Source organism: Ascidia mentula, chromosome 1 (assembly GCF_947561715.1).
Source record: "Ascidia mentula chromosome 1, kaAscMent1.1, whole genome shotgun sequence".
NCBI lineage: Eukaryota > Metazoa > Chordata > Ascidiacea > Phlebobranchia > Ascidiidae > Ascidia > Ascidia mentula.
Window position 1 is genome coordinate 7,698,207 of NC_138566.1, and position 23,202 is coordinate 7,721,408.

The 23,202-nt window shown below is 39.4% G+C and overlaps 1 protein-coding gene across 1 annotated transcript; it reads right to left on the reverse strand.

Moving 5' to 3' along the window:
- Positions 1–16,735: 16,735 nt before the first annotated feature.
- On the reverse strand, positions 16,736–23,153 carry LOC145899113 (uncharacterized). The gene is made up of 11 exons (XM_082987834.1): positions 23,080–23,153; positions 22,856–22,921; positions 22,092–22,189; positions 20,665–20,862; positions 20,185–20,314; positions 19,726–19,877; positions 19,304–19,497; positions 18,786–18,920; positions 17,778–17,930; positions 17,218–17,311; positions 16,736–16,934 (listed from the first exon to the last, which is right to left on the reverse strand). Exons 2-11 carry the CDS (start codon positions 22,887–22,889, stop codon positions 16,881–16,883), a joined length of 1,242 nt encoding a protein of 413 aa, XP_082843960.1. The 5' UTR covers positions 22,890–22,921; positions 23,080–23,153; the 3' UTR covers positions 16,736–16,880.
- Between the last annotated feature and the right edge of the window lie 49 nt (positions 23,154–23,202).

Genomic DNA, 23,202 nt, shown 5'->3' on the forward strand with positions numbered 1-23,202 from the left:
CACCGCCTGTGGGCGGCAATTATTGTAACAATATAGTCGAGTTTCCTGCTTGACGCGCAATGCCAAATACGAAAGTTTCGAATGACTCTCCGATGGAGCATTTTATCGTTGACACTGGTTTCAATCATGTCTCGCACTTTGTAATTTACGACACTAAAACTAATCAGGCAATAAGAAAACAAATATTGACTAAACAACGTTACAATACAAACAAAGTTTTACAAAATAGGCTTAAATGACTTCTACTATGATTTTAAAACTGGAGACCTCAGGGTAGACAAATTAACAAACTCACACGAGATTAATTTAAAACGGGAATGACATGTGTGTTGATGGAAGCGTTTTGTAAATCTACAAACGGCCGTGGAAACATTCAAACGAAACATAAATTTTATTTGTGAGTAAAGCATCAAAGCAGAAGGACGATCAAAGCAAGGCGAGATTAATTGCTCGCGCATCAAACAATATCGATTTTCGCGAGACCAATCAAGAAGTCCTCAAGTGGAGGACGGAAAAACACTAAACCAGCTCGGCACAGCTAAGCGAAAAGTTGAACAGGTCCTCGAGTGTAGCAAAACGTCTTTGACTGCGCCCATCCCTAACGGCTGGCGCTTTTGTCACAAGTGCCGGCTTATTAAAAAATCCCTTGTTTACACATTTGTCTGTCCCCCAGCGTAGCTTTCCAAATGTAGAGAAGGTACAAGCAGACATGCCTTCGCTTGCCGCAACTACAGCCGTTAAAGTGTGGAGTGCTGGCCGTTAAATCTTTATGGCTAACACAAGGTGGGAAAGGAGCGTGAAGGAGTGCCTCAGGGATGCGAACGAGGCCCAACGTCGCCCGGGCGACTTTTGAAAGTAAAACAAGTCGCCAAAACACTTCAAGGCCCATCGCAAAAGGCCTGGGGGGCGGCTTTTATCTGTCCCCACCAAACAAGAACGCTCGATCACGAATGATTATTAGATTTCAAGTGAATATTTGAACACATGCGAAGCTGCAAGGAGTGAAGAGTCATCGTTGCGAGTCTGGCTTATTACAGAACAACGGTTTTCGCGCGCAGCCGCTGTAATATCCATTGTTAGAACCACTGCGTTCATTGTTTCCCTGTTCATTTTGTTCAACCAGACCGGAATTTATCTGGTAGCAAAACACTCGAACACATTATTAAATCTCGGCGGCTTATTCTCTATTGTTAACTGAAATCGAGGTGAAAAATGACCTCCAATGCTTCTTTCGTGTGTTTAACAATCACTTTCCAGGGTTATTTGCCTTTTTCGACAATTTTACCAAAATTAGTAGTTTTCGGGGGGTTGGGACGTTACGTCCATCTGTTAGACAGACCATTTTGTAAACATTGGCATGGTGTCTGACAAAACGTAGGTTCAAGACGGAGGGCTTAAAGACAAGTATTAGAATTATTATACACCACTACCATTCTTGACTAACCAAGTTCCTTCCCAAACTTGTCAAAGACAACATTATCAGCGCAAGAAATTTAAATGTGAGTGCTGTTGGATATACATGTGGCAACTTTTTTACTTTAGTTGTGATATTCAGGACAACTGACCTATGCAACAAACTAAACAGGACTGCTCTTCGGGCCTAAATTAACGTACTTTATTTGACCAACATTTTGTCTGCCATACAGCAACATCAAGATCATTACGTAAAAGGAGTTAAGCATAATTACTTCATCTTGCTCCTATTTAAAGTGTGGTATGCCTGGCAGCAAAAATGGCACAATATAGTAACAAGCATTGCGTACCATAGAAACAATACAAGTACGTTGGCAAAACTAAAAAATCAATATTATCTTCTGTGATGATGATAATCGAAATACAAACACCTAGCCGTAAGAAAATAGACGATATTTGAACAAACCAAAAAAACGAGATACGTCAACCTGGGGGGGGGGGAGACGAGGGCGAGGCAAAGTTTCATTAAAAACTCGCGCGTGTTTGTTTTGACGTCACACGTCGATATCGATCCGAAACTTAGCCTCATCGAGATTGTTACAAAGCGCTTGGCGGGGCCGATTGTCTTGAGAACAATATCGATTGTCGGCCGCGTCGCTTTGTACTAGACACAAGAAGACGTCCTGATCCCGTTGGAGTACCCCCACTCGGGCGACCTACGGGGGTGCCGGGCGCCGGGGCCACAAGCACGCTCAGGCGCTCAGTTATTAGCCCCTGTTCGCTCATTAAGACGAGATTAAAATAGTTTCAGCCGCCGTTAGTGGGTTGTAACGGTAACGCACACCATCGGCTCCGGGTTCACAGTCAAGGACTCTCGGCGCGTTTGGGAAGAAGCGACTTTCCGACCACATGACACGAAGACAAGACAAGTCGCGCCGAAATACTTCGTGTCAGTGCTCGGGGATGCAGTGATTGCTGGAACACTTTCCAGAACTCCAATTTTCCGTTGGATTCGGACAATTTATCCCATGTATGTTTTAACTCGTTTAACTTGTTAGAACCGATATTACAAAGCGACAAAACGACGGAACCTCAATAGCTCCATCACATAAATTTGGGTAATTTTTATGGTAAATATTACAAAGAAGCCCCACCAAAACGTTGCATGGTGTTTCTGAAAAAACAAGCCATGAAAACCTCACGTGATGTTGAAAAGTAAACATTTCACAGTATACTGTACCTATAGGTCATTTCTCCATGAACAAAGAAGATATTATTTACAATGCATGATTCACGGCTATAACAAAGTATTCGGTGTTTAATATCGGGAAATAATGTTGACGATCCACTTTTATTACATGGTCTTACACCAATGTCAGATTAGACATGTTTTTGTGCCCATTACTTTCGATAAGCATTCGCCTGAAAATGCTTCACCACTTGGAAACGTTTTGTGCTCCATTATCGATCTCATCGCAAAAATAACAACCTCCAGCACCAAAACACTTCTTGCTACGTCATGAAGGTCAAGGGCAGAAGATCGATCGATTTTTCTGAGCACTTTGACAGTGGTCCAAAAAAAGTGTAACTTTGTTATTTCATTCAATTGTTTTGCAAACTTACTTGAAAAAATCTACCTATCGCAGATATAGTGGCATTTTTTCGCGTAAGCTGTACATGCGAAATGATTTGTGCAAATAATGGCAGTGTGCGTGGAAAATTCATCGTTTACAGAACACAGCGAATTTACGTGCTAGAAAACACGTGCAGGTGGCCAAAAATCTTCATAGTGCTTGTATGCATAGATCCAACCGAAGACTGGCAAACGCAGGCAACAAACGATTTTAGACAATTTGTAATTGAAGCTGCTAAACATATTGATAAGAAATGATTATTCTGACCAATGTTTCAGTCTTTATTCCCAGAACTTTATCGGAATACAGGGTTTATGCTGGTCATAAAAAATCATTTGGCCGAAGGAGTCTTGTGTTAATTAAAGATTTTTGACATATATGCTAATAGTACGTACGGAAAAAAAAGATATAATTTCAATAGTAAATAACACGAAGTCCACGAAAAGTTTACGTGATGATAGAACGGTCATTTCGACATTAGCTAAAAAATGTATGCTTTAGTCAATGATCCGGTACGTTTGTATCATGCTATACAGCATTCAAATGGTTCGCAGTATTTCTCAATTTAGACACAACACGTGTGAGGCGTAGAAGCAGAGTACAAAAATTTTGCCTTCCTTTATTTCAACCAAAGATTTCTTTAAAAGGAGTCTTGCCATATTTGATGGGCAAAACTCAAGTGTTTTTGCCTCGGCGTGTGCTTTTAAGTAGGTAATTATTAATCAAAAGCAACTTAATTGCGGCCGGTTTTGCCTTGATAGCATCAGAGCCACTACAACAGGGAAGGTGCTGTAGGGATCAAATGCACACGAATCTCGAAGACCACTTGAGAAGAAATAACAAGGCCCTCGATAGTGGAAATGTATATTTGGAACAACGGTTAGTGATGGTGCAACACACATTCTTCCGTGACAAAGCATTTGGTAAATAACGTTTAAATGTCATTCCTTCCCTAGCGCGCGCTGTGGTATAATGAACACTTTGGTATTTTTATTGTCCCCAAACCGAAGCAAAGGGGCTTTGTATTCTTTGCTTCGGTGTTGGCTGCTTGTTTACAATCATATCTTTTTTCAATCATAAAAATGCAAATGCATTTTGTACAAAGCAATAAATTTAATATTTGCACAGAATTTAACTTAATTAAGGATCTCATACAGCTGTGCTTCATTCATCTCGGCAAGTTGCACACAACACTTGCATGCTGATTTACCGTAGTTCAGTTAAGACAATTGAAGCACTAAAAAACATTATAAATATTTATTACAAATTTAGAGAACGTGCGTCAATGAACTGAAGTGTCAACAAAAAGGGTAGTCGGCTTATATATTTCTTGTAGGGCGACAACACAAAGAAATATTCTTGAAAGTATCAACTTATAGCATATAAACGCGGAACATCCATATTCGGACACGGAAGCCTCGAAAGTGCCTTCAAATTAATGACGCACTTTTTCGTTACCTTTAATGCAACGCCAAGCCGTCGAATTCAACTAATTGCGCTCATTAGAGCAACTCGCTGAACCATTCATGTCTGTTTTTATTTGCTGAAGATCCAGGAACAGCCAGTGAAGCGGGCGGTGCCAGTGGCACGTAAAATTACTTCCTCGGATGTGGTGATTAGCGCGTTTGAACGCGGGGGGTCCCAAACTCTACATGGAGTGGACATATCTATATCTGTCGCAAGCGATGGTTAATTAGGCCGTCAGTCAAGCAACGAGCCCGCACACCTAGGCCGCAATTTGCAATGTAACATTTCATCCCATGCCTCCTCTTCACCGCTGGTAGGTAATTTTGACCGCCAGTAATTGCCGCCCAAATCGGGAGTCGCAAGCGTATAGGCATCCGAGAGTGGCGCACGCCTTCCTCAAGGCGCCTCCACTGCGCACGCGAAAGCTGTCGCTGAATGTTGGTGGATTTTCCAGGAATCATTACATAACCGCAGTTGCTGGGCAACCGTATAATTACCAATGTAGCGCAGTGGACGAAATACCGGGTTGCATGGTACACACGCAACTCGCTACCGGGCGTTTGGTTCAACAAAATCGCATAGCATTTTTTTTGTTACAAGTCTTGTTGCTTTCTCAAGCTCCAGCAGGTGCGATTTTTTTGCGGTAACGTCATAGTCATAAACTTCCGTCACGATGGAAGTGAATTTAATTAGTTGGTTTTGGCCGACTTCAACAGAATTCTCACGCTTTGGTGGACACGATTTCCGAAAATACATATTTGTCGTGATTGAGTACACGTGTGAACTGTTGCTTCAAGTATAAACTGTGCACCAGAATTGGCTGCTGTATTTCTTCCAATTCCCAATATTATGTTTTTAAAATACATTGATGTTATTTTAAACTATCGTTATAAAAACTATCGTCAAAATAAATACGTGACACTCTAAAAAGGTTAAAAAAAGGCGCCAAGATTATTAGGTGAAAGGAGTTAAGCATTTTGACCAGTAGTTTGTCAGTTCTAACCAAATGGGTAATTTTCAGCGTAAAAAAACTTCGTAAGGCATGTAACCCATATCAAATTCAAGTGTGAAAAATGTGCTTGAGTGACACCTGTACAGGATAATTAATTAAAGGCTCCTGTACTTGTCCACATAACTTCATTGTCGCCCTTTAAAGTTTCCAAACTTCAAAAACCCTTAATTGGCCGAGCGGCACGCACAAGACAAGCGCCAAGGCCAAATTAGAAGCCAAACGCAGATGCGATTCGAATCTTGGCCAAGAAATCGCCCTTTCATTGCTGGAAAATCGCTTCGGCGGCGCAGATGAAGAGACATTTAAATTCCGTTATTATGCCGCTTGTGGAGATGATCTCCCGCGGCATCTCGGCGAATACATACGGTGTCGCTTTTAGCTTGGAAATGATTTCCGCGTTTTGACACTTCAGCGCAGCGGTATCTCGACATGTCGCAACCCAAAGCGCTTTGATGTAGAAGGCAATTTTGTTTCATTTCAAGTTATTAGAGTACGGGCTGATGTGCCAAGAGACAAGTTCGGTGTGCGCCAGACCGAAAGGAGAAAAATGTACGGTATCAAACTCAATACCATCCTACACAGTTTCACAGAGTGCATATTGTTTTTTATGAAGATTTTTCCAATAAAATACAAGTGTTTCTGGACAAAATGAATCCAACACAATCACAAAAGACATTGGCAAGATATAATAACCACAGATGTAGCAAATTCTGTGTCGTGGCGGACCCACCAGCACATGTACAATCCCACTTCAAGTTCAGAACCGGATTTTGGTTTCTTACAAGCAGATCTAGGAATAAAAACAATGAATTATTTTTCCACACTTTCGTTGACATTCCTGAAAAAATTCAAATGTCTCTTTGGTAAGATCGATGTTTTTCCAAAAGTTAGTCACAGTCTATCAATTTAAAACTATATGCAAGTTTTGAACTCAATTCCAGAAAAGTGTCATTCATAGAAATACGTGGTGCACCTGTCCGGGTTTTTGTACAAGTCAAAGTCAACTTTGAATCGGAAACGTACTGATAAAATTATTACTGAGTTCAAATCGAAATAAAAACAGGAAGGCAAAATGAATTTCCCCTTTTACCGGTTGCGTCAAATTAAGCGTCACGTAGATAACTGAATCCCCTTGACAAACTCAACGCGACAGACAAAAAACGAAACAGCCAGGTTATACAAACCAACCCGAGTCGGTGTGTACACATACCCAATCACACGCCACCGTTTCCTAGTCATTGTTTCCGCGTTTTCACTTGTGGTCCCACAACGGGTTAAGTCCACACTGATCTCTGAAGCGTGAACTTGTCACAGAAGGCAGGATTTACCGAAATTTTACGCAACTCGTCCCCAAATGTCTTCAATCCATTACGAAGATTTTTGACAACACGCCCACCTGCTGGCACTCCTTTTTCGAAATTAACTGTAATTCTCGAGGCTATTGATTCGCAGCATGTATTTTTTGTGTGTTGTTATTGTTAGGTGAAAATTTACCGTATTGAAAGAGAATGGATAACATACACACAAAGTATATAAGTCTCATCTACCAGACATTTGCAGCTAATTTAACCTGTGTTGGCATTTAGTTTTTACAATACAAGAAAAAGGGTAAAATTTAAAAAGGTAAACAGAAAAAGAAGAAAGGGGGAAAATTTTTATAATAGCGAATTTTGGATGCAGACACAATAGCAAAAAAAACTTGATCCGAGACTACAGAAGACATTAAGCCCCGGTAAACAAAAACAATTTTATCGTATCAAAGAAACCATAAAAACAGCTCGAATCGTTTTGTGTTTCCCAAACGGACCCAGTCGACATTCGAAACAATTCCTGGCTTTCCAGGCTACAAACAGGACTCTCGCGCCATGAAAACATTCGGAATCTTGTGACATCACGCAAGCGGAGGTTTTGGGAGAGGCTGATAGCAAGACGCAGCCTACCGTGACTGGAATTGATTCAAGTAATTTGTATCGGCGCCTGATGTGTTGTTTTACGCTGGGGTTCGGCTCCGTGTTCGTTTGTACGGCAAATTGATTCCCGTCGTGCGGACTCCGAAACCTTGTTAATGCGTTGGTTAAACGGCCCAAGAAAAAGCAGTGGGCACGGGTTCTGTTTCTTAGAAACTTTCTAATCACATGCCCCGCCGCCTTTGTAAATGTATTGCTTTTAGCATTTTATTGCTATGATTAGTCGATCTGTTATCAGAAACCATTTAGTGTTTATTATTGCTCGATGTTGTTGTGACGAACTTGTCAATTCCAAACATGATTTAAGCATTTGGAAACAAACATTACATATTGAATCTTGTCGAGATAATTTCATTTCTAAGAAATAAATTATTTTGGCCTGCGCCAAGGAATATTTCCGCGACAGCTAAAACAATTACTTGCCAGTTTGCTACAAAGTAGCAGCAACAAATATGAGATTGCTATTTACAGCTCAATTATAAGTCGGTAATAATAAACTGTGGTCAATTTTTAAAGAAGAATCTGTCCTTGTGGCATTAAACTTGGAAATTCCATTTACCTATACGCTTCGCCAGCTATTCAGCGAGGCTTCATTAAGGTATAGTGCGGCACACTAACATACATCACATGAAACGTAAACGCAGCGTTTAAATTCAGGCATAATTCACGCCTTTACGGACATCAGCACGTGAATAAGTCACTCAGCGCAAAGCCGCTATCCACAACATGGCCAGAAATTACACTGTTAGGATTTATGTGTTTGAACATCACGGCACGTCATCCTCCCCTGCTTTCCGTCACATGGTTTGATGCAAAGTTCAAGAGGCGTCACCCTGACCCACCCGAGTCGGCCGACAAACAGTGGCCCACCGACGCCACCTAAATCTTGCCTTTCGATCACCCTAAACCCAAGGCTTCTTGAAAAGTTTACATATATCCATTAGGGCGCGGCGATATTGTATTGTCCTGTCCGTACCGATAACATTAATTTTTGCACGTCGCCTTTTGTTGCAACGCTGTTATCGGATGAGAAACTATTGTGCTCAGGCAATTGACTTCATGTCGGGCGTGGAGACGTATAGGAAAGTGAAAGGCCAGTAAACAGACCGATTCATTGCATTAAAGGTTTCTGCGCAAGAATTTTTGCAGCCCAATTAAACATATGTCGGTTTCAAACCACTGTGAAGAACAAACTTTTTACCCTGCTTTTTTTTGGATAGTTTTTATACTGTTTCTAACACAACAATTATATATAACATTACAAAGATGTTCATTTAGTATTGAGGAACTCCATTGAGTATAAAAACACATTTAAAATTTCGTAATATAGTAATAAACTAGCAATTTGTAAAATAGTGAAATGATTTTGCTGCCAGTTTTCCTTTAAATGTCAACAGCATATTATAACAAATGACGAAACGTTAAAGCGAAACGAATCTACGCCGAACAGGGGGTGTAGCGCATTCCTGAAACAAAGCGGAAATAAAGCGCGGAGCCCCAACGATTTTGTGCCGAAGCGCCCTGAACAATGGGCGGATGTCAACGGCCGCGCGCGACGACGAAGATTATCGCGATCAGGCAACAATGACGTGTGGAGTGGACCCCCCAGGCCGCGGGCGACACATTAATCTGAGGGCTCCCTTCTTTAGGGTCCACTCAATTCCCCAAAACGGTTTATTACAGTTACCTACTAAATTCTTGCTATGGAGCGCGCATTGGCGAGGGTCACAGAGGGAGCACCTGCGTTCGGAATTGTGGAGTGATAAAAATCTGTCGATTACTCAAGTAATGTCGGGTACATCCGCGTTGGAACCGTATGAAAGCCTCCAGTTCTTTATTGACTGGTGTTAAGCAAACGAACCATGAATCAGTCGCCACCGCGGATCTAGGCGCGTCTCTGAATTATATTCCACCAAACAGTTGCCGATTCTTTCAATAAGTCTACTGTTTGAGCCATGGAAAGTTTGTCTAACATTGGATCAAAACATGCGTGTCTGGCTGCGGAGGCAACGAAACCTTTGTATACTGGTTGAAGTGACGTGACTAAAGACAATGACATCACTGTGTCGGTACATGTCATTTGATCTGAAGTTTCCTACATTTGTGCCAGCACTTATTTTTAAAATTTATTGCAACATATGCTCACAAATGTGCAATCTTTGGCGGTACCTAAACCAATGCAACATGAAGTGTTTCAAGCGTAGTCGAGGGGTAAAAAGGCGCTTTTAAAATTGATAAGAAACAATGAGACCTTTTGGCTGTAAACCTTCGTTCTTTCAAGTCACCCTAAATGATCACGGAAAAGGGACAAGCTGTTTCGGGCCATGGTTAACGTCTGCCCGGATATCGCAAGATCCAAAGTGCGACGAGTGATAAAATCGCACCCTTACCAGAAAACTTGTTTGCTTACGCAGGGAAAAGAGAAGGACTGTGCAGATGAGATGGGCAGATTACCCCTCTAAGAGACGGTGCCCTCGGAAAAACATGCCGACCTCGCTATCCGTCGAGCCGAACTTTGAACTTGACTATGTCGCGATAGATATCTGTTACATAGAACAAAGCTACCGCTGCGTAACCCCCTCAGATGGGTAGAGTGATAAACCCCCCGTTCGTCGTCACCACTAGGGAGACAAAAGTTTAAGTGTAGCAAGTCTTGGAAGCTACAGAGGAATCCGTCTTCTCGACTGGTTTAGAAACGCACAATGTTTTCAAACTTGGGGTTCAGAGAGATGGCATGACCCGGGCGCCCCGTCAAGGCCGCGTTAAGGTTCAAGCGCAGAGATAACCTAACGGTCCAGCGCCCGTGCACCCCGCACCCATCAACAACGGCTTTATCTCATCCTGTGATCGTTGGTCTTTGTTTGTTCGTAAGCCATGGGATGGACTGTTTCCATGCGGGGTAAAGAGGGTTGCCTACGGGACCACATAAGATCGCCTACTGGAGTACCGAGGCACGTTTCAGCTCTGTACAACACTGTTTTGGCGACTCATGGCTATGATGTACTTCGTATTGGGCGGATTTAGTTGTTTTTAAACATGTATTTTTCACGGTGTGAACGCTTGGGTGTGAAGATCTGATCTCTTGGAGTTCCTAATATCAGCTAAAATTGCAATTATAATAAACAAAAAGTGCCACACTGTGAGGTATTTGTTGATAGGAAACTTTTCGCATACATTTTTTTGTTGACGATTGTAGAAAAAAGTAATAGTTTTAATCCTGCAATCCAGGAATATGCTGCCTTACAAAATACTGCAAAGAAAAGAGAAAACTAAAATCGAAAATTTGTCGATAGCGACTACCAACGTAAACAGATACATGTGTCGCCTGACGCACCAAGAATCTGTTATAGGACACATACCTACCAGACAAGCACCCTAGAAGGACCCAGGTAATAAAAACAAGCACTTTCGTTGATGACTCCTTCGGCGCTGTTCGTATACACAAGCGGGGACCAATCGCTTGTCGCTATAAAAATACAATCGTATCTCTTGGTGTCCGAGGCGGCGATCGGGCAATCCGGCCTGAGATCACATGTCGGTTGTTCGACCGGGTGAGAATGATTTGCGACAGGATTTTTGACATTTGTTTGTCTTGTCCGACGGGTCGCAAGGTTGGTATTGCAGACTGCTTGATCCACAAACCAGTTTATGTGTGGGAAACTGTGCATGGGGCTCACCACTCGCTTGCGTTACAGTCAGGCTGTGACCGAACTGCCTGGCTTACTTGTAACTTTAGGTTGGTCAAGCCGTTGTGTAATGAAAAAGAAAAAGCTTTAAACTGCAATCAAGCCATATATTTACAACAAAAGAGAAAGGTGAAGCATGAGCTGTTGTTTATGTTAATTAACTTCATTATTCACCCGATAAGTAGTAACTGTTTGTGCGTTTTACAACTTTTTTCTTAGTTACTCAAATATACAAAGGTGGTGAATAGCTTTCACCTGCTGGGCGTTGTCGACTTCTCCGCGCAACCGCAAAGAGTTACTGCATACCAGTAAATCGCCCCCACATCACCACCACGCACGTCCCGATTTTCCGCTCCAATGCACGGGAAAAGACATCGAGATGATTGCACAACTCTGTGGCTAGTGGAAAGCCTACCAAACCGCAAAAACAGTAGCGAAATATGTGTGCGTCCATTCGGACCGGGTGGTCACCGGTGATCCGGATCAAGCGCAAACGAGCGCAAGTGAATTCTCTCATTCCGAGCGCGCGCCAAGCTTTGTCTAATTTAGCGTTGCCCGGGCTGAGTCACGCGCTGATACCTTGCCCAAGCCTGGTACACCGAGACCACCGCAGATACACTTGTTATGTATTGTTGGAAAGTACATGTGTAAGAAACGATAAACGATGAAAGAATGTAAGGCATGAAACCTCTAGTCACAACGACAGTAAAAGTCTGGAGCATTTCCTTGAGAATAATATTTTTTGTGACAATTTTTAGTCTCTGGTAAAACACAAAATTCCGTGGCCCTAGAAAATTGTGTGCGCCCAATCAAACCGTGCAATGACTTTGCAACCGTGTATAATGCCCAAGAAATATTTTTTTTACATGTATAAATATGTCATTTTTTAAATGAGATTAGGTTTGACCTAATTTCATCGTAATTATGGCTATGCTTGTAATCGCATCTCGCCTGATTAAAACAAAATCGCTTATAAACGTTCCTTTAACCTACATTTCCGATTGCTGTTATTACTCTATACCGTCACCAAACGGAAAATCTGAAACTGCTTGACAGGCAAGAGTGTCCTTAGTAAACGCAAACTCCATCGATGCGATCAATAATTCGAGGGAGTGCTGTGCACTTTATGACACGAAAAATCGTGAAGCGTTACCCTATTTTCATTAAAAAAAAGAAAGAGTGTGCAAAATATTTTAGTCTCGTCGAAGACAGGTGTTTTGTTTGTGGGCGTTAAGTTTTCGTGCGCTCCATTGAACTTTTCCCAATTTGAGTTTAAGCACGCGCACCCTGTATATTTGGAAAAATCTCGCAAAGAGGAACACGGACAAGGGTAGGGCGACGAAAGGACAGTTACACACTACCGCGAAGTCGGATGTGTTAACTTCATAATCCTGAGCTTAATATCGATACAACTGACAGACGAGAGCAAGTCGTGATGTTACTATGAACATTTTCGGTTATATTCATCCGCAAACAAGAGTTATGTCAACGCTAACGGCCATCCTATGACACCTGTCCTCTCTCGAATTTTAATTACACGAAAAAACAGTTGTTGATACGGCCATTATCGAAGTGATTTTTTCAACAGTTTGCACCTTCTTTTTGCATAAGGTAAACCTTTTATTTATAGTAGTTTCGAGAGTGATCACTATCTTAAACTTAAAATTTTGTTGCATTACATCACGTTGCGTTTTTCACCATCACGGGCATCCAAACTTGGACGAACTCAATATTAACTGGAAATAGTTTTTCATTCAAACTTTCGGCACGAAACGCAAACTGTAACCCGCCCCAAGTCGTGCATGAAAATTCGAGTCACAGACGTAAACAGCTTTCTCAAAGACCACAGCATCGAACCACCTGTCCACGAAAGGTCGGTTTATTTGCATTGCAACGCCGAGACCAAAGAAACTCCGCAGTTGCGGGCAGCAGCTGATGGCTGAGAAGGTAATTCGTTCGAGACAGTGTCTTTTATCAGCACTCGAGCGAAAGGTTTAACCCCGGGAGTACAAATATTTAACATGGGGCGGTATATGGCGCAGGCAACCCATCACACTGTTATCGATGTATGCGTCAGAGGGGTTCGACCCTTTGACCCGTTACGCCGTACTGGTTGCCAGTGCAAAAGTGACAAACTCTTTGCTTAAGGTTCGCGGTAGCGATGTTTGATTGGGGCTTGCGAGGTAGCAGGCGTTCAATCCATATGGGTAATCCATTACGCGGAGACCTGAAAGCGAACCTTGTGGGTGTCGAATCATCGATGAGAGAGTATTTGCTTGTTATCCAGAGGTGGGCGGATGCTACTGGTTCACCCTCGGACAACTGGGATTTTACGCTCGCTCAAAGCTAACTGTTGTGAGTAACGACCCCAGAGTATTCGAACAAAGAACAAATTCCTTTCCGCTTCTTAGGTAACTGTCAAGTGAAAGTTTTACGTCACCGAGTAGATATGCAAGATGGCGATATCCCTGTGTATATTTGAACCATGTTGGTGTTTACGATAAAACACAAAATCTTTAAACATTACGCAAAATGTTTATGTATAACATTGTATGGTGCAAAAATGCACGGAGCCTATACTTTTTGGTTACCTGCAATGATACTCCCGTTTTTCTTATAGCCTGGAATTGAAACCCGGCTTTTTATACGTGAGCCCAAGGTAAATACAACATATCATATGTGTTTCAAGCAATTTAACCGAGGTTGCCAATCGCCGATAAATAACTGGTGCCCATTGTGCGTTTAAACTTATGTTGAATCCCGATTCGAGTTTTTGCTTAAAATAAGGGTCGATTGCGCTGGGATTCGAACCCAGGTTATCTTGATCACTAATCCCGATCAGGTTTTTGTACTTTTTTAACCACACCGGGATCCGAACCCAGTATATCCCTGCCACGTGTCCCGATTAGGTTTTCCTCTAGATATATGGGTCCAGCGCTTCACCGGTGTTGTCAAATTGCAATTATTGCTCGACAGCGGTACCTAACGGTTGTTGTGGGAAAGAGATATTGAAAACAAACTCACAAAAGCGAAATATTTGTAACCAGACGTTAAGGCTTATTATGTGATTTTAATTTTCCAACATCATCGGATTAATGCAATTTGGCTGAAAAACATTTGTTTCAAAGCACACCTTTTCTTCAAAAGGATTAACGTTCTTATAATTGATGTAGAAACCGTATTACGACACGTGTCAAACAAAAGAGGTTCACACTAATTATTTCTTGTGGAAAAACCAAACATGATAAACCTGTAAACTAATCCTGTAAACTTTACAGTGTGAAGGACATGAATCAAAACTCTTTGTGAAGCCCTGGCCTATTGCATTCCAATGACACCACAGCGAGAAAAGCAATAGACTTGTAATCAGCAGCTTCCACGTGCAAAAGATTTATAGCCACGTGAAAATGTTTCGACAGTTGACAATTAACACTTGCGTACAATTTCCTTCGATTTTTTGCAACTAAACCATGCTTAAAATGCGGTTTGCTAGTCATATTCCTTATAGGGGATTGGAATGCTAATCATCGTCTATCCATCCAAATGGTTCGATTTGTGAGTTCACCCCATTTAGGGAAATATATGTATAACTTCCACATAAACCAGCCACAAAAAATGGACTTGAAACGCATAATAGCACGTTACAGAAAACGACAGTATTTACAGTTTGTTTATTTATAAAAGATGCAAAACGGCATGTTGATTGTTAGAGACAATAAGCTGATTGTGTCGTCAGTAATTAACACAGAATGGGGAATTATCACTGGCGTAACTGAAAACATTGCAGGTCCAATGCACGGTATTGTACAAGCACGCAAGGAAAGTACAACAATCTTAAATCCACCTTTCACCAAAATTTCAATCCGATGCTAATAGATTACAAGTTGTACCAAAAATTTTCATGGCATGGAATAATTCGGTTTCTGTTATTAAATTACCAACGTTTTTCGCACAAGCACTTCGCAGGTTAGGTATAAAAAACAATTTTTGGGAAAAAAAACTAAACGAGATTGTGGTGCAATAAGTGATGATATGCAGTGGTACAGAACAGGTTAATAAAGAGGAAAAAAGTGAAAAATGAGCAATAATCAATTAACATTCAGTAAATTGATACAAAGCACCAAACTTGTTCGCAATTAAAATTGATCAAAATGAACAACGACAATGTTTAACTTTTCAATGGAGCACCACGGTATGACCGCACTCTTGTTGGCAAGAAATTTGTTGCAGTGCAATATAACCACAAGCCGGGCAATATATACAGATTAGGCAAAGCGGTGAAATAGAAAAATAAATCACTTCGTTCTGTGTAAACGCTCATCACTATTATTCAATGCTACAATACCAACTAGCAACGTTATTGTACAACAACGGATAAACCACAAAAAGTTCAGAAAGTACCACCAACAGCACAAAAGAGAATTTCATTCAAGCTTCAGTCAAGTTTGATCGGCCAAGGAGTAAAACATTTACTTTTATGCGAGAAGGCCAGGGCTGTTTGTCGGACTATTTGACATTGGCCGAAAACACAGTATTTTTGGTCCAAAAAATGCATGGTACAGCTGTTAAAAAAAAAGTTAGAACGAAGTAACAGGATAGAAAGTTAAAAAATAAACCATGATATTTTAGTGACAGTCTTTATTCTGTGGCACGAAAAAGATTTTTCGACGTTTACATGTATTTCGTTACGAAAAAAAAAAAGGTCGCGCCTTTTGACCCACACCCGCCAGCAAGCCAAATAAGAGACAAGTGCGACCACCTGTAAGGTCACAGGAATGTAACAAGTCGTCCGGATTGCGAAAAATGCATATCCCGACAGAACATAGTTTCTCGCTTGTCGAACATGGCCACAATGACACACGCGATGCAGGAATTGTTGGATCCAAGCAACAGGTAACACAATTTGTACATTCGGTTGACGTCATTCTGTGGGATAATGCGTTATGGAGTGGTTGGTAATTGATGTTGTGGGTAAGGATGCTCGGCGTGCGTTTCAAGGGTGGTTAAATTTGTTTGCATGTCTCGGCGATGAATTGAAAACAACTTTATTTTTTCCTGCTGTTAAACTGATAGACATGCTTTAGAGTTACACCCACGTATAGTTATATGAACATAAAGGACAAAACGCCAACTTATTCTGTGTGCAGATTGGGTGGGTTTTATGTGTTTAAATGTCACAAAACAAAAGAACCAATGCTGGATGTCTTCAGGTTAAGACAGTTCAGTCTGACGAGGAAAAAAAGGAAATATATGAAATGTTTGATTAAAGTTAAAACGTTTAACAGGGGCAGTACATACAGAGAAAACTTATATATGAATTTATGTACCACAGTATCACACTGCAGCTAGAGAGAAAACGTTTGACACTTAAAATCACCGGTTGTTCAGTATAAAATGGTATGAACATCATGCTAAAAAAAAAGGTACACGCAGGCTTAGTGAATAAAACCAAAGTACATTAATATCTCATATAGGTTAAAATTCCCACTCTCAAACGAATTGTAACAGGCACCATTTCTTCATGACAAAAACAAATAAAATCACAATGCAAAAATGGAATAGTTTGCAAGTTTGGTACGAACTGCATGACAAAGAATACCGTTCATAGACTGACAGGCAACCACTGACCAACACCTGGAATTGGCACAAACGGAAGGCCAACGAGGATTTTAAAATGGTGCATATATGGTACAAGTTGAAATCAGACCATGACCGATGCCACTGGTGATGTTGAATTGGAAGCCTTGTCACTGTTCTGTATCATAATGTGCATAGTTATAACTCAAAGAAAAAAATGGTTTTTTGAGAAAATTTTAAAAAGATTTGTGTTTTTTGATCAAATACATCAGTACACATTTGAGTAGTTGCAAGTTAATATGCTAGTGTTGGATTTCATGCTATCTGCTTGATTTCGCAATCTTACAACATGTTGCAAAGTTTCAAATGTTACAAACCAAGCTAACACATGATAAAGGGTGCTTTTACAAAATGTTTATTATGAGAAAAACCAAAGGAATAGAAGTAAGGATCAGACTTACGGGTGCAACAACATCATCGTCATGACGATTCTTTTCTGAACTTCGGTGGCTTCGGTGATTGGTGGAACGTGACTCTGAACCAGATTGTCTTGATCTGAAATGAGGCAAGAATTTACCTTGAGATTGTTGTCCTATTAAAAACATTTAACCATCCAGGTTTAACAAACAGATTAAAAGTTTTTGCTAGTAAAGCAATAAACAGTGAAATAAACTTTCATGTGTTATTAAAAGGCAACTTGGGACATGCTATTATATTAATTCCACTTGAGTGAAAGAGGCACTTAAAAAGTTGACACAGTTGAGTGAACAAAGGAATGCTCCAACGACCAGTTGGTAACACTCTATATCAACATATTAAAGGCTGGTGATATGTCTGTCAATGCAAATGCAGTGCAACATATTTACATACATACATGATTACCAATAATTTACCAGTTTAGTCACATATGCATTATTACCCCAACATTAAGAAAGCCATGAAAAAATTTGTATTCTGCTACAATCAGGGAGCCAGTCTTACCACATAAAAACACAGTTAGTTATTAAATAAGTGTTCAAACCTTCTGCCACTGTGCGACTCCTTGGAGGAGCCTCTGTATTCACTTTCATGATCATCTTTGTGTCTTCGCGTTCCAGAAGAGGAACGAGATCTTCTGTTGTGATTGGAGGATCGGTGGGAACGATGAGATTTGTGATCATCGCTGAACACCGAACTGAAAATAACAAATACTGTTCAATGCAATCCAATAATATATTTACACTTAACAACATGTACCATAACCACTACAACAAATAAGCAAAAAAACATACATTCTTGAAATAATAGCATTCAAATTAAACTTGTAATCAACATTGCTAGAATAAAGGCAAAACTGCAAACCAGGAGTTCAATCGCCATATATTAGCCAGCACATGACCACAAAAACACACAGTCGCATAGCCTGAGGCCACTACTGAAAAGCAATTTATCCAATTTGGTAAAATGGGCCAAGACAAGACAATGCAAAATAAATTTACACGGCAATGGGACCTGCTTTAAACAGAAGAAACTGTGTGTTAGATACCACCAGTAGTAACTATAGCTGTTAGTTGCCAATTCATCATTTAATATATTGGTTCTTAACCTTTTTATATTACTTCCCATTTTTAGTTTGAACAGAATCCCTATTTTCCACTAGTATTTTAATTTTTAAACTAGGAATTTGGTTGTGACATTTTCGCTATATCTGTTGTATTTTTTTTAACTTTGTCGACTGGATGGCATGACAAATTGTCAATAAGCGTACAACACACAATGAATACAGAACATAACATTCCTTTTCAAATTACTTGTGTATATTTCGGTGCCGACTAATTACCCACGTACAACCCTATAATTTTCCACTAGTCGGAAATTTCCCAACCGGCTAAGAACCACTTATTTAATATAAAGTTTCTATTAAAAAAACAGTCAAGATGGAAAGCAAATGACTGACAATTTGTGGAACGTTTTGGAATTACTAACCATGTGTTAAAGTTACTTTCACTGAACAATCTGCAAAGGATTTGATGACAGTTGGAAACGTTACCTGGCATGGTGTGGTTTCTCTTCCACCGTTTCATAGTAACTTGGTGGCGCAGGATTTCCCGGGACATACTTTCCAATTTCAACATCATCACCTGGAACTGCTTCCCCACCATTCCGGTTCACCATTTTGGAGAACCTGCAATTCCAAAACCAGAAAAAGATGAGCAAATGTTTAGAAAATGACAACCAAAAAATAACTAAAGCATCGTTTTAACTTGTCTTGGGAGTAAGTAACTTGGAATGCCAAGGTAAGGCAAATATGCTTCTGATTGACATGTTACGAATGCTTTAATACTTCTGTGTCCATTGGCTATTCTAATCCACTGGTCTTTATTGTAAAGCTTAATTAATACTGTCATGAACGATTGGGATTCCATTAGAAACACACACAGAACAGATTTACTACAAAGAACTTTGCTCTCTATAAACAAGCTATAGTGACAGTCCATGTTGACTGAAACAATATTAAATCTCGGCAAACAGCACAAGTGAAATGATTAAGTCAACACAGTTACATACCTATCGCGCACATCATCTGTTGTAGGAACCTTTACTTCGGACATTCGGTAACGGAACCTTTCCCAAGCAGATGGCTTGGGCAGAGGCTTGTTGGGATCACGGTTTTTGCGCATGTCACGTTTGAACACGCGCCATGTGCGGAACGCAAAGTAGGTGGCAACCAAGTAGCAGATGAGCAACAAAAATAATAAAATCTAAAAAAAAGGCACATTTGTAAAAATTTATACTAAATATATCAACCAAATTTGAGCCAATAATATGAATTGTGTAAGCTGCAACTAAATATTGTTTGCAATTTTTTTGGCTCCAAATATGCATCAAATAAAATTTTGTTAAACACATAAACGCCTTTAAACATGTATTGCTCTTTGTCCAATGTACACATTGCATCAGATGTTGTACATGGTTTGGTAACACCTTACCGTTGCAAAAATGTGATTCCCAAAATAGGAGTTATGTCCAGTGAGCAAGGAGAAGTAATCCTGGCAGTCATTGGGATAGCGTGTACAGTAGGAGTTGAAGTTAAGGGACTGGCTAAACGTCATACCAGGTCGAAATCCATAACCAGACAATGCTACAATAAAAAAAAATACTGCTAATGACCTCAGATTTCTTAAAACAAAACTCACAGGGGCTGCAAAAACAAAATTTAAAGAAAACATGCAATTCAAAAAAGAAATACATTTTTATTCTTTGTTGGGCTACATTATTCTGAACTAGTCACAATGGTTTTTCACATACATTAGGTTGGTTGTTTATCTCACAAAAGTTTCAATTTCAAACATGGGGTCTGTCAACAGTTTTCCACAAAATGGGATCAACCAATTAATAAAAAACTAATCTACTCAAAAGATACAAAGAAAAATAAATACAATACTAACAAGATGCCCCAAACTGCCCAACACTGGATGAAGAAAATCCTCTGGACATATCCCATCTCCACACATTGGCTGCTTCAAGTATGGATGCGATTAGAATAATCACAGTCATAGCAATGTTGTACTGTAATTCCTAAAATATTGACATGTTTGTAAGGTTTATATTGCTATGGAGATTGCGGTTGTTACATTTATTTTACATAAATTGTTCCAACAAGTAACATACATTTGTATAAAGCTTACAAACACACATCTGCCATCTGCAATGAACGTGTAATAACCTTTGGGCCTAGTTTAATTATTGTGTTATTTTATTATTGAGTTGCTTGTGCAGGCACATACTTTTTAGTACAGTATATCTGTTGTTCGGCCTTGAAACTTAAGTATTTTCCTAAGCATTATGAAACTGAAATATTAGACAATCTTTGAGAAAATTGTGATGTTGGATTGAATCATGTGATGCTAAAGTGTAAATGTACATACCACTCTTGGCCAGGCGACATGCCCATATTCCAGGTGTTGCCCACTCAGGAATAGTCCATACATGGCGAGGGTGGTTAACCACACACATATTGTTAGGAGCATCACCACATGGAAAGGCCATGTCACAGCTTCTATCACAAAAATGGGTCGCCAATAGGGAGAAGCACCAATGATGATAAAAGTTAAAGCTCCAACCACCTGATAGCAATAAAGATAAATTTAGATTACTTGCGCCATCAGTGAGAAGGCAATGTATTGATCAATATAAACTGTGACAAAGAGATAACTGGAGAGAGTGTGGGGATTTAAAGTGACGTAATGGCTCGCTTCAGTGAAGCATTCAAGCGTTAAGTTGGGCACCATTGTGACAAGAGGTTTCAAATCACTCGATAGGTGAAGGAACTAGTTTTGAATTTGACACTTTGCTTTACTTATTCAAGCTTTTGTCCTTGTTACAAAGACCCAAAAATATGGGAACTCTTTAACATTTAAATGAGATATCAAAAATGTAAAAAAACAAAAATGTGCCATTAAGTTTGAACTGGTGTAATTGTAATACAATGTACTTCATTGTTTAACATATTCAAGAACAAGACAGTTCAATATATTTATATACATGTAATTGCTAAATCGCTAAAATAGCAGAATTTCATAAATTTCCCCTAGATCCGCCACAGTTCGTAATATAACAAATAAACACTTTCTGGTCCATCTTTTTCATGAAAACTAGGCCTAAAATTAGACATTCCTAAACACTAACTTAAAAATGTTTAACCAAAACATTTGGGAGGGCCCATGTCCCCTTTCCGTCTATGTCAACGTTTGTGTATGATATTACTAGAATGTAAAGTCTCATACAACCTTAGCAAAGAAGTCGACAAAGGGACACCAAAACAAGCTAATTTTATTTTACCAAAGCCAAGTCAACTTAAACCGTATACTTAAAATTTGATATCCTACCCTCACAATTTGGCAAAACTAGTCTGGGGAGAAATTGCTTCTGAACACCCTAATGTCAGATAAAGTTACCTAGATTGTTTCAAAAAAATATATACATATAATATATTTATTGGATCTGTGATTCACTTCCATCAAATTTTACACAGTGTTGCTTTAAAAGCTTCTGTGAAGTGAAAACTTTAAAGTTTGGACATACCAAAAATACAGTATAAACGTATATTTTCATTTGATTTTAAAACATATTGTTACATGGTATACTGTGATTGCAAATTAATTCAGACTGTAACTAGTGTAATCATCTTTCCAATAAATGTGTATACATATCTATATACAATAGTTAGAATATAATAATGTCTTTTCAAGAGTAATTCTAAACCTGTTACTACTGAATAAATCAGGCATTTGAACTAAGATTTCGGTGCATTAAAATATTGACAACTATCAATATTTTAAAAAATATTTATTACCAATGCAATAACTTTACATATTCCCTGAAGAGATTTTGCATAGCTCTCATCACAAGTACATCCTGTCTTCCTCCGCCTTCTGGGTTCATAAAAGCCAACTAAAAAGAAAATGAATTACAGTCTGTTATTTCAGGACATTTCTTTTTCAGCAAATTACACTACGCAGGGCCAAAATCTTTTGTATATTAATGCCTTTGTATAAATATTTTTCCTGTGTACATTACACTTTTTATTAAATGGTTTGAAATTCGTTAAATCCTCATATATAATAATATACTTATTTTTTCAATCTGGCTATAAACCAACTTGACACCAAGACTGGAAAGTTGTAATTTGCGCAAAAAAATGATTTCAGTGATCGTTAATTGTGTGAAGAATAATTATCAGAACATTTTTCATATGTTAATGCATCAGCTAATTGCTTATGCAGAGGTTATCCCTGAAATTTGGCAAAATTAGAAGGATATATCGACATTTTTTTGCAATCAAGCTTGACACACATACATAACATAGTTGATTTTTTTAGATAACCTAACATACAATTTTGATTCATTTCAATTCAATTCATTTAATGCAGCTCACTATAAAAAAAACATTATTGGCTCTATTGCTTATGCATGAGATACAGTTCAGTACAGCATAGGCCTTTTTCAAATATTTTATGTTGCAAATCAGTGATAATATGTGGTAATGAATATGCAGCCATAGGACAATTTCAGAAACAGTAGTTACTTGATAGAAAGCAAAACTTAAAGAAAACTTACCACTTCTGGGGTAGGGATCTGCTTGTCTTTTCATTGTTCAGATGTACATACAAAAAATGCAAAACCCTGTATATTTGAAACAAACAAAAAATATATGCAATTAACATTAATACGCACATATAATTTGCCATAAATGCCACTAAAACTTTCTCCGCAAGTAAAAAGATGTGAAATATTACTTTATATTGTTGACTATGATATTTTGGGCACGATCCCTTACTTACATTATAATAGTATCTGGAGTTAACAAAACACACACTAACAATTTCTCCACAATCGCGCTTGTGCGAATGCACCTTCTAATAACTCCAAACAAAACAACATTTTCAAACTGATCTAGTGTTCGC